Source organism: Myotis brandtii, unplaced genomic scaffold (genome assembly GCF_000412655.1).
Source record: "Myotis brandtii unplaced genomic scaffold, ASM41265v1 scaffold613, whole genome shotgun sequence".
NCBI lineage: Eukaryota > Metazoa > Chordata > Mammalia > Chiroptera > Vespertilionidae > Myotis > Myotis brandtii.
The window spans coordinates 1,021,642-1,038,557 of NW_005370332.1; the positions used below are offsets into that span (position 1 = coordinate 1,021,642).

Genomic DNA, 16,916 nt, shown 5'->3' on the forward strand with positions numbered 1-16,916 from the left:
AAGACCCAGCTGGCAGCTGGCAGCCAGCAGCTGCTAGGGACCCTACCCATGCACAAATTTCTTGCACTGAGCCTCTAATATATATATATCAGGCAACAATAACTGACCTAATGGATTTTATATTATAGTGGTTATGGCAAAAAAAATTTTTCACATAATGTCAATTAGGTAGCACATACACATTGAAAGCACAATGTGGAAAGTAATTTATGTAAGTGCAACAAGTCAAAAATACCAAAACTCTCAACACAATCAATTCCCATGGTGGATAAAATCTGAGGAGATTATAAGAAAATGATGGACATAAATGAGCATTCATAATCATTTTAGTTTAGGAGAATATCTAATAATATATATTCTTTCTTTAATTCACTGTTTGCATTCTAATGGTTGGTAGTTGTACTTCTGATATGGCCAAATAAACTTCTATTGAACCAAACTTCTAGCAGATAAAAACTGTCAACTCTAAACAAAATACAAAAGCAGCTATGTGAAGATAAAGGAGAAAAACAAACAATCAAAAAACAACAACAGAGAGATTCTTAGAAGTTTCAAGACTTAGAAGAAGGGAAAGACACTGGCTGAGTTTCCAACTTTCAAGATATAGAGGCTAAGAGGAAGTTGAAGTCCATACCATGTCAGGTGGCTAAAACTCCAAAGGAAGAGAGAGAGAGTGAAGAAAGAAAGAAAGAAAGAAAGAAAGAAAGAAAGAAAGAAAGAAAGAAAGAAAGAAAGAAAGAAAGGAAGGAAGGAAGAAAGAAAGAAAGAAAGAGGGAGGGAAGAAGAAAAGAAGGAAAGAAGGACAAAGAAATATGCAGTTTTTGTAGCTCAAAGAAAGTGAGGACAGAGTTTGAAGTAATCTCAAAACTGGAAAGCAAGGGAACATCTAGGAAAGGATAGAGATAAATAGAGAAAACCACAAATTCTTCTCTGGGAAACCATTACCTCTGCCTAAATCTCTAGCTGACCTCTGAACTATGCATATCTTGGGAATACTTCAAGCAGCCTAAGAAAAGATAAATGTGCTGAACTGACTTTTGAGGTGCAGTCTAAGAGACAGGGATTAAAGTTTGAGTCCAACCAAGCTAATGGCCAGAAGAACAACAACTCCAACACTATTCAGAGAAATATAACAAAATACATTTTAACAATATAACCTTCACAATGTTTAGGTAACATCTAAAATTTCTTACTATAAAAAGAAAGAGGGAAATGTAATTCATTCACAAACATGCACACACACATACACTAACTTGTCAATAGAGACCTAGCCTGAGAACACTCAGATGTTGAAATTCACAAAGATTTTATTGCTACTATTGTATTTATGTTCAATGAAACAAAGGAAAATATACTCATAAAGATTGAAAATGAGAAACCTCAGAAGAAAATAAAAATGAAAATAATAAAATGGAGCCCTGGTCAGTGTAGTTCAGTGGTAGACCATCAGCCTGCACACCAAAGGGTTGCAGGTTTGATCCCCAGTCACGGGCAGATACCTGGGTTGCATGTTCATTCCCTGGCCCCAGTTGGGGTGTGTGCGGGAGGCAACCAATTGATGTGTCTCTCTCACACTGATTGTTCTCTCTCTCCCTCCCCCTCCTTTGCATTCTTTCTTTTAAAAAAAATCAATGGAAAAAACATCCTCAGGTGAGGATTAACAAAACAAAAATAAAATGGAAATTTTAAAACTGAAAAACAGTATCTGAAATTTTAAAAATTCCCTGGATAAGCTAAACAGTATAATGAAGATAAAGAAACTAGCCAATGCAGTTGAAGATAGACAAATAAAATTTATACAAAATCAAGATTAGGGATAAAAATATACTAAGAAAGAAAAAATGCACTCTGAGGAATATGTGAAACAATACTCAACATTCTACCATACATCTAATTGGAGAGTTATATGGGGAAAAGAGGAAGAATGGGAACAAAAACTATTTGGGGGGGGAGGAAGAGTAAAAATTCCTCAAATTTGGTGAAAGCCATAAGTTTATAGATTCATGAAGCTCAATAAATAACAAGGAGTATATTCCAGCTGGTGTGGCTCAATGGTTGAGCATTGACCTATGAACCAGGAGGTCAGGGATCAATTCCCAGTCAGGGGTGTGCAGAAGGCAACCAATCAATGATTCTCTCTCATCATTAGTGTTTCTATGTCTCCCTCTTCCTTCCTCTATGAAATCAATAAATGTGGGGAAAAGGAGTACCTATATAATACTTTCAACAATAAAGATTTAAATAAATAAATAAATAAATAAATAGATAGATAGATAGATAGATAAATACATAATAAATTCCACAGTAAGCTACGAAAACAAGCAAAAATATATTTTTTAAAAGTAACAAGCAGTATAAATATTAATTCTAATGATTTATCTAACAACAGCCCATCATTCAAACATGCATGAATAACTCATATAGACTAAAGCAGCATCAGCTATAAAAATGAAAAATAAACTTTGTCTCTAGGGTAGACATCTATAAAAACATTATATCCCAGTAAAAGTTTGGGATTCATCCAAACAAAACAGCAGTATTAATGAAGAGATGGGCCCCTAAAATGAAAAAAATAATCAGTCTTACAAGATCTCTTACTAATTCAAAATAATAATCAGCTTTAAAGTAGGGTGGTTTGATCAGTGCTGCCTCATTATCAAGAAAGTCCTTTAGATCATAATATGCCAGTTAATCCGCCTATACCTTCACATATGTCTTTGCTGAAGAAACCAGAAATATCTGAAAGGAAGGATGCTGGTCATCCCAAATATTCCCACATCTAAATATCTACTTCCTTTCTCTTACATTTCGAAGAAAATAATATTCTGCATTGGTTATTTGGTAAAGTAATAATGCCTACCAAGTATGTCATAGGAGCAGAGCCCAGTATCTAAGATAGTTCTCACTAACAACTCTAACAGACTAGAATAAAACACATTATGAAACAATTCAGTAAAGAATGGATAGAAAAAAAAAAACGTCTTTTTGCCTGATTTGGTTGCTAAATCCTGGATGCCAATGTCATTACAGAAACTTTAGACCTGGAAGGATTCTCTAGTGTGAAAACTTTAGCGCTATGAAACACCACTTGTATCTGAACATTTTCATTAAGAACACCAATACTAAAAACAACTTATTTATAGTATTCTGTTGATCTTGACACTAACTCAGATTCAGAAATTCCGCGCCAAAGATTACCATCAAAATACAAGTAGGAATTCAGCTAGTAGCTGGAAAAGTAGGAACAAGACTTTTTGCCACTTATGAATCTTTATTTCTAGCAACTAAAATAATGTCTAGCATATAATGAACAAATGAATAACGTAAGGTAAATTAAGGAATGATTACTTTATATGAGAGGAAACATCTGTATTCTAGATGACCTGGCAAAATCGTCATAAATGTTACAAAACTATGAAATCTAGACAAAAATTAATACAAACAAGAGCAGGCTTGGTGAAGAAATAAGCAGTTTATTTGTAGTAAGAGAACACTGTGGAATTTCCAGTTGCCTGGCTACCATACACACCCCAACCTCCAGATCAGCAGCTGATTGTAGGATGACAGTCTACACTCCTAGTCAGGTTATTAGTGCCAGATGGAATAATTATTATTAAAGACTTGTGCTTGTGTTTTTAGACTTCTCTGGTCAGTCCCTAATGTACAGGCATAAGAACTTACTTTGGTTTTGCCTGATTTAGAATATTCCTCCATCTGAAGTAATGTTTTGGGTGGAGTTTGCCAGAAAAATTTAAAGGTATAAGAATTATCTGTATCAGACTGAGGCAAGAAATAATGGATTAGACAAGCAAGGGGCAGGCTTAATGATCTGGGAAAGAAAAGGTTGGAAAATGAGATATTTTGAGAAATAAGACTTTATTTTTAAGGCATTCATGTATACCAAGGAATAGAGAAGGCCACATACATGCTTGATGCTTATCTATAGAAAACCTGAAAAGGCATTATTCTTTCACATGTGTTTGAGCTGACCTTTGGCTTTTGAGCCTCTGTGCAAGCCTAAATTCAAGGATAACAGAAACTTATAAACAACCTCATTATCATTGAAAGAGGGCTCCCTTACAGAATCAATCTGCTAAAACTTAGAGTGTATTTTTCTTGCTTTGCCTGTAGGTGTTTATGAAAACTCTGTCAATATAACCATTAAGCTGATAGAACACTGATTTCAATGACCACACAAGACTTCACAAAAGTAGTTTAGAAAAGTCACTAAATAGACAAACAACATTAACCCACAAAGAGGGATAAATCTGATTTCCAGAGTTGCCACATGGACAAAGAACTAAAAAAAAACAGAGAACAATGTCTCAACAAATAAAGAATACCAATAAAAGACCAGAAATTATAAAAAGCAATTAAATAGAAATTTGAGGGCTGAAAAGTACAATAATTAAACTGCAAAGTTCACTAAATTGCTTCAGCAACAGAATTGAGCAGACAGAAGAAAGATTAAGAGAATTTAAAGATAAGTCCATTGAGATTATCCCATCTGAGGAACAGAAAGAGAAAAAGAATGAAGAAAAATCAACAGCACCTGAGAGACACATGTGACACTATCAAGTTTACTGACATACACATGATGGGAGTGTCCAAAGGAGAGGAGAAAAAGAAAAGGGAAGGAAGAATATTTAAAGAAATAATGGCCATATGAATCTACACATCTAAGAAGCTCAGAGAATTCTAAGCACAAATTACTCCAAGAGATCCACACCAAGACACATTATAATCAAAATTGCAAGGGCTCTTTAACAAGATTAATAATGATTTTTCTATTTAGAAACCACTCAGGTCAGAAGGCAGTAGGATGATATATTTAAAGTGCTTAACAAACAAAGCAAAAAAAAGGAGAAATTGAGATTTAATGGACAGTATACTTAATATAGACAGTAATATCTACACTAATAAAAGAGAAACATGCAAATTAACCATCACTCCACTACACCCACAAGCCAAGCCCACAAGCCAATCAGGAGCGAGTATGCAAATCAACCCAACTAATATGGCGGCAGCCACGAAAGCTGGAGCGAGCAGGAGGCTTGGGTTTTTCTTGGTGATGGAGGAAGCCAAGCTTCCCACCTCCCCTGGCCGGCCCTGGGCTCTGCTCAAGGCTACAAAGTTTCAATTATAGAAGATAAATAAATCCCAGACACCTGCTTCCAGCCCGCTCTGGCCTCCGTTCAAGGAGGCACTGAAAAAAAAAGAGAAAAAGGAGACGCTGGGAGCTTGGGTGAGGGGCTGATGGTTGTTTGCAGGCTGGCCAGGCACCCCAGTGGGACCCTCCCACCCTGAAGGGGCTGTGGGCAGCCTGAAAACGGCCCTCAGCCCCTCACCCAGGCTGGCCAGGCACCCCAGTGGGGACCCCCACCCTGAAGGGGGTGTGGCCAGTCTGAAAACAGCCCTCAGCCCCTCACTCAGGCTGGCTACACCCACATGGGGTGAGGGTCCCCACTGGGGGACTTGGCCAGCCTGAAAACAGCCATCAGCTGCCCCAGTGGGACCCCCACCCTGATCTAGAACACCCATGCACCAGGCCTCTATCCTATAAAATAAAGGGGTAATATGCAAATTGACCCTAACAGCAGAATGACTGGGAATGACTGGTCACCATGACACACACTGACCACCAGGGGGAAGATGCTCAATGCAGGAGCTGCCCCATGGTGGTCTGTACGCTCCCACAGGGGGAGCTCTGCTCAGCCACAAGCCAGGCTAACAGCTGCCAGTACAGTGGTGGTGGTGGGAGCCTCTTCCGTCTCTTCAGCAGCGCTAAGGATGTCCGACTGCAGCTTAGGCCTGCTCCCCGCTGGCAAGTGGACATCCCCCGAGGGCTTCTGGGCTGCCAGAGGGATGTCTGACTGCCAGCTTAGGTCCAATCCCCCAGGGAGTGGGCCTAAGCCAGCAGGTGGTCAATCCCCGAGGGGTCCCAGACTGCAAGAAGGCACAGGCCTGGCTGGGGGACCCCCCTCCCCAGTGCACAAATTTTGTGCACCAGGCCTCTAGTATATTGATAAAAGGCTGAAACCATCAAGAAGATATAACAATTATAAATATATATACACCTAAAAACAGAGACCAAAAACTATAGGAAGCAAAACTGAAGGGATAAAAAAAAGATCTATAATAATACTTGGAGACAATAGCCTATTTTCAATAATGGAAAGAACAACTAGACAGAGGATCAATAATGAAATAGAGGACTTGAACAATACTGTAAAGCAACTAATTCTAACAGACAAATATAAAACACCCCATTCTACAACTGCAGACAATTCATTTTTCTCAAGTGCACATGCAACATTCTCTGGAATAGACCATATATCAGGCCTCAAAAAAAAACATTAAAAATTTAAAATATTATTATTCTTCAAAGTTTCTTCTCCACAATGGAATTAAAGTAGAAATCAATAAAGAAGACTGACAAATTCATAAGTATGTGAAAATTAAACACCACACTATTAAACAATCAATGGAACAACTTAGAAATTACAAATGAAATCAAAAAAATATTTTGAGAAGAGCAAAATAAAAACTTAATACCAAAATTTACAGAATGTAGCAAAAACAGTGCTCAGAGGAAAGTAGCCTAAATTTAGATTTCAAGAAACTAGAAAAGAAGAACAAACAACTCAAACTAGCAAAAGAAAGGAAATGCTAAATATTAAAATGGAGAGAGAGAAAATAGAGAATAGAAAAAATAAAAATATAATTAAGACCAAAAGTTGTTTATTTGAAAAGTCAACAAACTTCATAAATCTTTAACTAGAGTGACTAAGAAAAAAAAGAGAAGACAAAAATCATTAAATTATAGATGAAATAGGGGGCATTATTACTAACCCTAGAGAAGTTAAAAATATATATATAAAAAGAATACAGTGAATAATTGTATTCCAATAAATCAGATAACATGAACAAAATCAACAAATCTTAGAAACACATAAACTATGAAAAGTGACTCAAGAAGAAATAGAGAATCTGATGAGACTGATAATAAAGATATTGAAACCTTCCAACAAAGAAAGCCCAGAAATTAGGGCTTCACTGGCAAATTCTACCAAACATTTTAAAGAATAATTAACACCATTTTTTCTCTAATTTCTACAAAATAGAAGATAAGGCAACACTTTGTAATTCATTTTGTGAGACCAGGATTATCCAGAAACTAAAGCCAGATAATGACATCCCAAAAAATGACAAGTATGAACAAATATCACTTATGAATATAGATGCAAAAATCTTAAACAAAATACTAGCCAACTAAATCCAGTATCATAATATACACCATGACCAGGTGATTTATCTCAGGAATGCAAGAATGGTTTGACATACAAAAATAAATCCACATAGCCCTAACCGGTTTGGCTCAGTGGATAGAGCGTCAGCCTGCGGACTCAAGGGTCCTGGGTTTGATTCTGGTCAAGGGCATGTACCTTGGTTGCGGGCACATCCCCAATAGGGGGTATGCAGGAGGCAGCTGATCGATGTTTCACTCTCATCGATGTTTCTAACTCTCTATCCCTCACCCTTCCTCTCTGTAAAAAATCAATAAAATATATTTAAAAAAATAAATCAACATAATGCATCACAGTAATAAAATAAAGATTAAAAAAAAACACAATAATCTCAATTGATGCAGAAAAAGCATTTAACAAAATATATCACTCTTTCATGCTAAAAGTATTCAACAACCTAATAATACAAAGGAAACTTTCTCACCATAATAAAGGGGATTGATGAAAAACCCATAGCTAACATATTACTCAATCATAAAGGAATGAAAGATTTCCATTTGAGATCAAGAAAAAGAGAGGATTCTGGCCAGGTAGCTCAGTTGGTTGAAGCATCATCCTGATACACCAAGGTTACAGGTTCAATCCCTGGCCAGGACACATACAGAAAGCAACCAATGAATGCATAAATAGATAGAACAATAAGTTTCTCAATAAGTTTCTCTCTCTCTCTCTCTCTCTCTCTCTCTCTCTCTCTCCCTTCCTCTCTGTTTCTCTAAAATCAATCAATAATTTGTTTTAAGTGGAAGGGGTCAATGGGAAAAAAAGGGAAATCTGTAACACTTTCAATGATAAAGATAAATTTAAAAGTAAATAAATAAATAATAGGTACCTTACAAAGAAAATAAATGATCTCCAAGTAAAAATAATAATAATAAATTTAAAAATGGAAAAGAGAGGATGCCTGCTTTTTTTTCTACTCCCATTCAACATTGTACTGGAAATTCTATCTGGAGCAATTAAGCAAGCAAGAAAATAAAGGCAGGGAAAATTGGAAAAAAAGTTATCTCTATTCAAAGATGACATGATCTTATATAGGGAAAATCCTATAGAACTCTTGCACAAAAATGTAGATCTAATAAATGAATTCAGCAAAGTTGCAGAATACAAGATTAACATGTGAAAATCAGTTATAGCTCTATACACTAATCCTATATAATAAAAGGCTAATATGCAAATCAACCGAACTGTGGAATGACCGGCCACTGTGACATGCACTGACCACCAGGGGGCAGACGCTCAACACAAGAGCAGACCCCTGGTGGTCAATGCACTCCTACAGGGGGAGCACCACTCAGCTAGAAGCCTGATTCAGGGCTGGCAAGCACAGCGGCCCTGGCGGGATCCTCTCCCACCTCCACAGCAACGCTAAGGATGTCCAACTGACGACTTAGTCGGGCATCCCCCAAGGGCTCCTGGACTGTGAGAGGGCACAGGCTGGGCTGAGGGACCCCACCCCCAAGGGAATCCCCCCTGAGTGCATGAATTTTGTGCACTGGGACTCTAGTAAGTTATAGTTCTACTAGAGGCAGCAGTGGGTCCCTCGGCCTGGACTGCAGGGATCAGGCTGGAACTGGCAGTCCAATATCTCCCAAAGAGTCCCAGATTGCAAGAGGGCACAGGCAAGGCCCAGGGACCCCACTGATGCACCAATCCATGCATATAAGATCTTTGGTTACTCTCTTCCCACCCTCCCCCCTCCCCCCTTCTCCCTTTCCTCTGAGATTCATCAGTCTGTTCCATGTTTCCATGCCTGTGGTTTCTGCTCCTGTGTTGAGTGTCTGCCCCCAGGTGGTCAGTGCACATCATAGGCTTTTATATATATAGATACACTAATAAGTTAATTAAGAAAACAATTGCATTTACAAGACCATCAAAAATTATCTCAAATAAGAGCATTAGCTATAAAAAGGAATGAAGTACTGGTACATGCTACAAAATGAATGACCCTCAAAAGAGTATACTAAGTGAAATAAGCCAGACACAAAAGGTCACCTATTTTATTATTTAATTTATATGAAATGTTCAAATTAGCTAAATCCATAGAGACAAAAAAGCAGATTAGAGATTGTCAGAGGATGGGGGAAGGTGGAATAGGGAGTGACTGCTTAATGGGTAGTGGTTTCCGCCGGGAATAATGAAATGTTTTGGAACTAGAAAGAGGTGATACTTGCATAATATTATAAATGTACTAAATACTATTGAATTGTACAAATTTATTGGTTTTATGTAAATTTTACCTCAATAAAAATAATATATGTAACACTTAAGGTATTATCATCATCATCTTCACTACCACCATTACTATGGAAAATGTTTCCCAAATTTCACTTTCTTTGAAATGCTTAGATTATGAGAGAAAATAAGTAGACTAAAATTTAATATTACAGTTAGTATAATTTGTATAATATGTTCTTGTCTTCTCTCTGTTCTCTTTCAGATTATGTCTGGCCACTCCCCAGACCTTTGTGCCCCGTCTGGATCTCCCTGGATGTTTTATTTTCGACAGCGTCCATCATGCACCTCTGCGCTATATCGCTGGATCGGTATGTAGCAATACGTAATCCTATTGAGCATAGCCGTTTCAATTCGCGGACTAAGGCCATCATGAAGATTGCTATCGTTTGGGCAATTTCTATAGGTAAATGACTTTCCTGGCCATTAGAATTGCAAGGGCTATGCTCAATACCTTCGGATTATGTACTGTGAACAACGACAGACGTCGACCGGTAACATTGCGTATAATCGGGATTGTTGTTTAATAATTATTCTTAACCTATTTATCTGATATTTAGGTTAACAATAATAGAATAAATGTAATGTGTATGAATATTAAATTTTTCCATTTATTCTGCTAAATTATTTTATGCATTAATATGCCAATGATTCTACAACACAGAGTCAAAATTTTGAGATGTTTAAAGCGATTTAAAGATGACAAAGATATGTGACAAATCTAAATTTTAAAAATATAGCATTTAAATGTTATAAAATATAAATTTATCCCAGAATATTAATCTTAATATTTTAATTCTATTTTCATATCTTCTTCAGTGGAAATATTAATAGTGCATAAGAATCTTCATGAAGTAAACATGAATTAATTTAGGCTGTTGATCAATGTAAAATATATTTGTCCTCCATTTTCAAATGTCTTCTTGGAATTTTATTACACAGAAAGAGAAAAAATTCTTTATTTTTTTTTAAAGATTTGGGGAAGGTTGAAGAAGAGAAATTATCATCTTATTGCTTGTAATTTGTGATATTCATGAATGCCTTAAGAATGCTAGTATTCAAGACACAGAATTTAACCAATTGGAATATAGGGGCATTTACAATCCTCTTGTTTTCTTTTTCTTCTCTTTCTGTTGGAAATTACATTTAGTGTCTCATTAAATAATTTTTTAAAGTTATGTTTCTATAACAGATTCTGGTAATGTTTACAAGATCAAGACCACTATGCAATCTTCCCTGATATCATCTAAAGATTTTGACTCTGGGTTTATCCATAACATAAATTTATTTAACATTTAAGATTATTCCATTCTAGGTGAACACACATACACACACACACACACACACACGCGCACACACACTTTTGGACAAAAAAAAGTAGAACTTACTTATACCACAAAAATGTGAATCTATATACATAGTTTGATCTACATATTCAAGGTTTCACAGATTTTACCTCCTTTACCCTAAAGAACTCAGCTAAAAAGATGCCATTTCTTGCCTTAACCGGTTTGGCTCAATGGATAGAAAGTTGGTCTGCAGACTCAAGGGTCCCAGGTTCGATTCCGGTCAAGGGCATGTACCTTGGTTGCAGGCACATACCCAGTAGGGAGTGTGCAGGAGGCAGTTGATCAATGTTTCTCTCTCATCGATGTTTCTAACTCTCTATTCCTCTCCCTTTCTCTCTGTAAATTAGAATATTAGGTAACTAACTGCTTTTCTCTTGCTCCTTTTAAGATTCTTTCTTTGTCCTTAACGTTTTGCGTTTTAATTATGATGTATCTTGGTGTGGGCTTCTTTGGGTTCATCTTGTTTTGGATTTTCTGTGCTTCCTGGACTTGTATGTCTATTTCCTTCACCATGTTAGGGAAATTCTCTGTCATTATTTTTTCAAATAGATTTTCAATTTCTTGCTCTATCTTTTCCTTCTGTGGCACTCCCATGATGTGAATGTTGGTATGTTAGAAGTTGTCCCAGTGACTCCTTATTTAGTTACCTAGAAAGGAGTTCCTATAAGACTGTTAGCTGATTTTTCAGCAGAAATTTTGCAGGCCAGAAGGGATTGGCAAGAAATATTCAAAGTGATGAAAAGCAAGGCCCTACAACCAAATTACTCTACCTATCAAAGCTATCACTTAGAATCAAAGGACCGATAAAGAGCTTCCCAGACAAGAAAAAGCTAAAGGAGTTCATCACCACCAAACCAGTATCATATGAAATGCTAAAGGCTCCTTTTTAAAAAGAAAGGAAGAAAAAATATGTCAAAAATATGAACAATAAAAATGCAATAAATATATATATATATCAATAATTTTATCTAGAAAAATAAGCAAGCAGAACAGAAAGATACATAGATACAGAGAACATTTTGACGATTGCCAGATGAGAGGTGTTTGGGGGGATAAGTGAAAAAGGTGAAGAGATTAAGAAGTATAAATTGGTAATTACAGAATAGTCATGGGGATGTAAAGAGCAGCATAGGGAATATAGTCAATGATATTTTAATAACTATGTATGGTGTCAGATGAGTGCAAGATTTATAGGATGATCACTCACTAAGTTATATAATGTCTACTCACTGAGGTGTACACCTGAAACTAATATAATAATGTATGCCAATTGCAATTGAAAAAATAAAAATTGATTTAAAATTTTTACAAAAGTAAAAATAAATTTTAAAAAACATGTTGTATCAACTACAAAACATTAGAATATTAGGGGCTTTAGCTTCTAAAAATGATTATGCTAAAAACAACTAAAATATGGGAAAAAATACTATAAGCATGTGAAGCTAATAAGAGTGTGGGATCCAGAAGAAGACAGAAAAATGATTATAACTTTTGGGTCATTTTTCCAGTGATGCATTTGTGAATCTGAAGCTGTGACTGACAGGTTAGGAAGCTTGTTTCACAATCTCATGAACAGAGGAAATTATAATAGGAATATAGAGCCTGGCAAGGGTCAACCAACTTGATCTTATTTTTTATATCCCAAATGTCTATACACTAGAAATAAGGATAGTCCAGGATTAAACCACCCTTGTCATAATATTTAGACCTGATTCAAGTCACCTATATAACCAAGAAAAATCGTAATCTGGAAATTGGATTACAGTGATTTCATGTTCTTCTTGTTTCCAAATTTTTAGTATAGGTGAAAAAAAATCATCTTAGGCTTCAAAGTATTTATTTCAATAATTTTTCAGTTCCAATAACTGAAATAAACAATAAGTAGACAGATGAAGAAACAAGACAACATGAACCAGATATACCACACTTAAAGATAATAAAAATGAACCCAGAGACATTCAAGATACTTTAATTACCTGAAATAGACTTTAAACACTATTTATAATATGCACACAAAAATTGAAAGCTGAAATTAAACATTTCAGCAAAAAAATGCACTCTAAAAAGAGTGACATTTAAGATTTGAAAAACAACTAGAAAATCTGGAAATAAAGCATAACATGAAAACCAAAGAACTCAAAGGCAAATTAGATATATCTAAAGAGAGCATTACTGGAGGTTGGTTAGAAGAAACTGTGATGAATGACGAAAAAATAGAAGAACATAAAAGAGAGAAGTGAGAATAAGAAGATAATAAACATCTTGTATAATAAAAGCTTAATATGCTAAGTGTCCGGTTGTCTAGTCCTCCATTCAACCAATCAAAGCATAATATGCTAATGATATGCTAAGGCTGCTCAACCGCTCGCTAGCATGTCCACTGACCACCAAGGGGCAGATGCTACAACCAGTAGGTTAGCTTGCTGCTGGGGTCTGGCCAATCAGGACTGAGTGAGATGGGCCAGACATGCCCTGGAGCCCTCCCATTGCCCCTCCCTAGCTGGTCAACCTCCTGTGTCCCTCCCCAGCCCTGATTGTGCACTGGTAGGGTCCCTTGGCCTAGCCTGCGCCCTCTCGCAATCCGGGCTGAGGGACCATCCCCCCAAGTGCATGAATTTTGTGCCCCAGGCCTCTAGTATAATATAAAGTGAGTAGAGTTCCACAAGGTGAGAAAAGAATGGCAGAAAAACAATTTGAATAATGGCATTTAGAATTGGTGAAAGACACTGATTCTCACACTTAAAGAGCTCAACAGGTCTCAAGCAGAATAAATAAAAAGTAATCAACATTTAGACTCATCACAATGACATTGCAGGAGAAAAGAAAAAAAATAGTATTAACCTTAAAGAAAAAAAATATAAAGAAAGATCAACTTGAATAGAGCAACAATAAGATGGGTGAATGGCTTCTCAACAATAATGAAAGCTAGAAGAGTTTGAAACTATAGTGTTAATGTGTTGGTTAAAAAAAAGTGAATGCTGTTAGAATCATATACTCAGCAAATTTATACCTCAATAATTGAAGTGAAATAAAGACATTATCGGACAAGCAAAAACTAAGGGAACATGACAAAAACAGACTCACTTAAGGAAACACTAACAGGTCTTCATAAAACAAAGGAAATGCCACAGATGGAAAGGTTGGAGAAGCAATTAAAAGCAATTAAAATGGTAAGTGTGTGGTTAAATATAAATAAATATTGACTGTATCAAATAACAATAACAATGTCTTCTGCAGCTCAGAATGTTTATAGAACTAAAATGCACAAAACAATCTATAATAATAAAAGTGTAATATGCTAATTATAGGTGTGTTTATATACCCAAGTATATTCTGAACAGCTGAATGATCTTCCAGACGTTATTCCGGAAGTCCTTCCTGACAGCAGGGGCTGAGGCAGAGGTGGTTAGGGGCTATCAGGCAGTTAGGCAGAGGGGTTAGGGGTGATCAGGCAGGCAGGCAGAGTGGTTAGGGGTGATGAGGCGGTTAGGAGCCAGCAGTCCTGGATTGCGAGATGGATGTCTAACTGCTGTTTTAGGCCTGATCCTGCAGTTGGACATCCCCCAAGGGCTACCAGATTGTGAGAGGGTGCAGGCTGAGTTGAGGGACCCCCCCGCATGAATTTTGTGCACCGGGCCTCTAGTACCATATAAGTAAAGAGGGTTGAAAGTAAACTTTTTCATTGTCCAGGAGAAAGATAAAAATGATATTTGATATTAAGCTTTGATGAATATACTACATAACATTTTGTACATTCATTGTACAAATAGAAAAGGAATGTTTAACTTCCAAATTTATTGAGGAATATCCTATATAATAAAAGGGTAATATGCAAATTGACCCTAACGGCAGAATGACTGGTCACTATGCTGCGCACTGACCACCATGGGGAAGATGCTCAATGCAGGAGCTGCCCCCTAGTGATCAGTGTGCTCCCACAGGGGGAGCTCTGCTCAGCCACAAGCCAGGCTGAAGGCTGCGAGTGCAGCGGTGGTGATGGGAGCAGGCCTAAGCCATCAATCGTACATCCCCCAAGGGCTCCCAAGCTGCCAGAGGGATGTCTGACTGCCAGCTTAGGCCCGATCCCCCGGGGAGCGGGCCTAAGCCAGCAGGTGGACATCCCCTGAGGGGTCCCAGACTGCAGGAGGGTGCAGGCCTGGCTGAGTAACCCCCCTGAGTACACAAATTTTCATGCACCGGGCCTCTAGTTATAGTATAATGAAGCAAATCCAAAAGGAGGCAATAAAAGATCAAGAGGGAAAACACATACTAAGATGGCAGAAATAAAACCAAATACAGTTGATGCTTGAACAACGTGGAGGTTAAGGGTACAACCCAACCCACAACTGAAAATCCCTATATAAATTTTGACTCCCTCAAAGCTTATGTAAAACTTAACTTTCCCAATAACATAAACAGTTGATTAACACATATGGTGTATGTGATTCGTGTTTTGTACTGTATTCTTACAATAAAGCAAGCTAGAGGAAATAAATGTAAAACACACAGTACAATAGATAGATGATATAGAGTTTTATTAACCAATGTCATCCCAATAAATTCAATAAAAATATAAATATTATTTTTAAAAAAGAAAATCATAAGGAAGAGAAAATACATTTGCAGCACTGGAGTGTATTTATTGATACCATAAATTTGCTTCATCTCTATTTTTAAAAAGAAAATCATAAGGAAGAGAAAATACATTTGCAGCACTGGAGTGTATTTATTGATACCATAAATTTGCTTCATCTCTTTATAAGATGAATTGTCTGTTTCTCAGCACCTACATCAATATTTTCTTATATGATATAAAACACTATAGATGTTATGATATGTGTATTGCTAATATTAGACATCAAAAATGAAAAAATGTGAAAATTTTCATATTTATTTATAATGATTCATGCATTGATTATAAAGAAGCAGCAATATGACTATTTTATAAGAACCTAGTACAACTGATACAATTGCTTCACAGTAAGGAATAAATCACTATAAAAATTTTATGGCACACAGTATATAGTAGTATTCATAATACAGTATTAGAAACATTGTTACATTTTTAAAAATTACTTACCTATGATGATAGGCTATTTCTTCAATTACAAGAGAGGTATACTGTATGGTAATGTAATTCTTTGAAAGCAAAGTTACAAAACAACAAGAAAGCTAACACATTATTACTTTACTAGGGGCCCAGTGCATGAATTCATGCACCTTAAAAGAAACTGTGGGCTGTGAGGCTGTGGTAGGCACAGGGGCGGGTCATGGCCCATCCTCTGCAGCCCCACCCAGCCCCTCCCACCATGGCCCCCGGTCCCCTGTCTGCCAGCAACCCCATTTCCGCTGTCGCCACTTGCACCCACTGATGACACAGAGCGATTGGGACCGGTGCCAGCAGCGGGTGCAAACAGGGCCGGTGCTGTCAGTGGGTGCAAGTGGTGGCTGCTGGTGCTGATAGCCCCTGAGGCCTTCTCCACTTCCCCCTGCTCCTGAGGGTCGATCAGGGGCAGCAGCTGCTGCTCACACCCACTGACGTGGACAAACGATTGGCCAGAACCGTCGCCGGGCGCAGGCAGCAGGTGCAAGTGCCTGTCGGGACCACAGCGTGTGGGAGCAAAGAATTTTCAGTAACCACCAGAGGCTTGTCCCAATGACAGTGACCAGCACCCCACCTTGGTCTGGAATCCCTGCTCACCTGCTCCACTATCCCGCTGCGGCCGGCACCTGCCATGTTCCACGCACGCCCCCTGGTGGTCAGCGCATGTCATAGTGACGAGTTGTTTGGTTGTTCTACCATTCGGTCTATTTGCATATTAGGGTTTTATATATATACTAGAGGCCCGGTGCACAAAAATTTGTGCACTCGGGGGAGAAGGGGAGGTCCCTCAGCCCGGCCTGTGCCCTCTCACAGTCTGGGACCCCTCAGGAGATAACGACCTGCTGGCTTAGGCCTGCTCCTGGGTGGCAGAGGGCAGGCCCAATCCCTAGGTGCAGCCCCTGGTCGGGCTCAGAGCAGGGCTGA

The 16,916-nt window shown here is 37.7% G+C and overlaps 1 protein-coding gene across 1 annotated transcript in view; it reads left to right on the forward strand.

Annotated features, from left to right (window-relative positions):
• The window catches only part of HTR2C (5-hydroxytryptamine (serotonin) receptor 2C, G protein-coupled), a 301,222-nt gene that overhangs the window by 226,183 nt on the left and 58,123 nt on the right, over window positions 1–16,916 (forward strand). Inside the window, exon 4 of the mRNA XM_005879909.2 lies at window positions 9,745–9,945. Coding sequence (XP_005879971.1) covers window positions 9,745–9,945 — 201 coding nt within the window. The remainder of the gene's footprint in view (window positions 1–9,744; window positions 9,946–16,916) is intronic.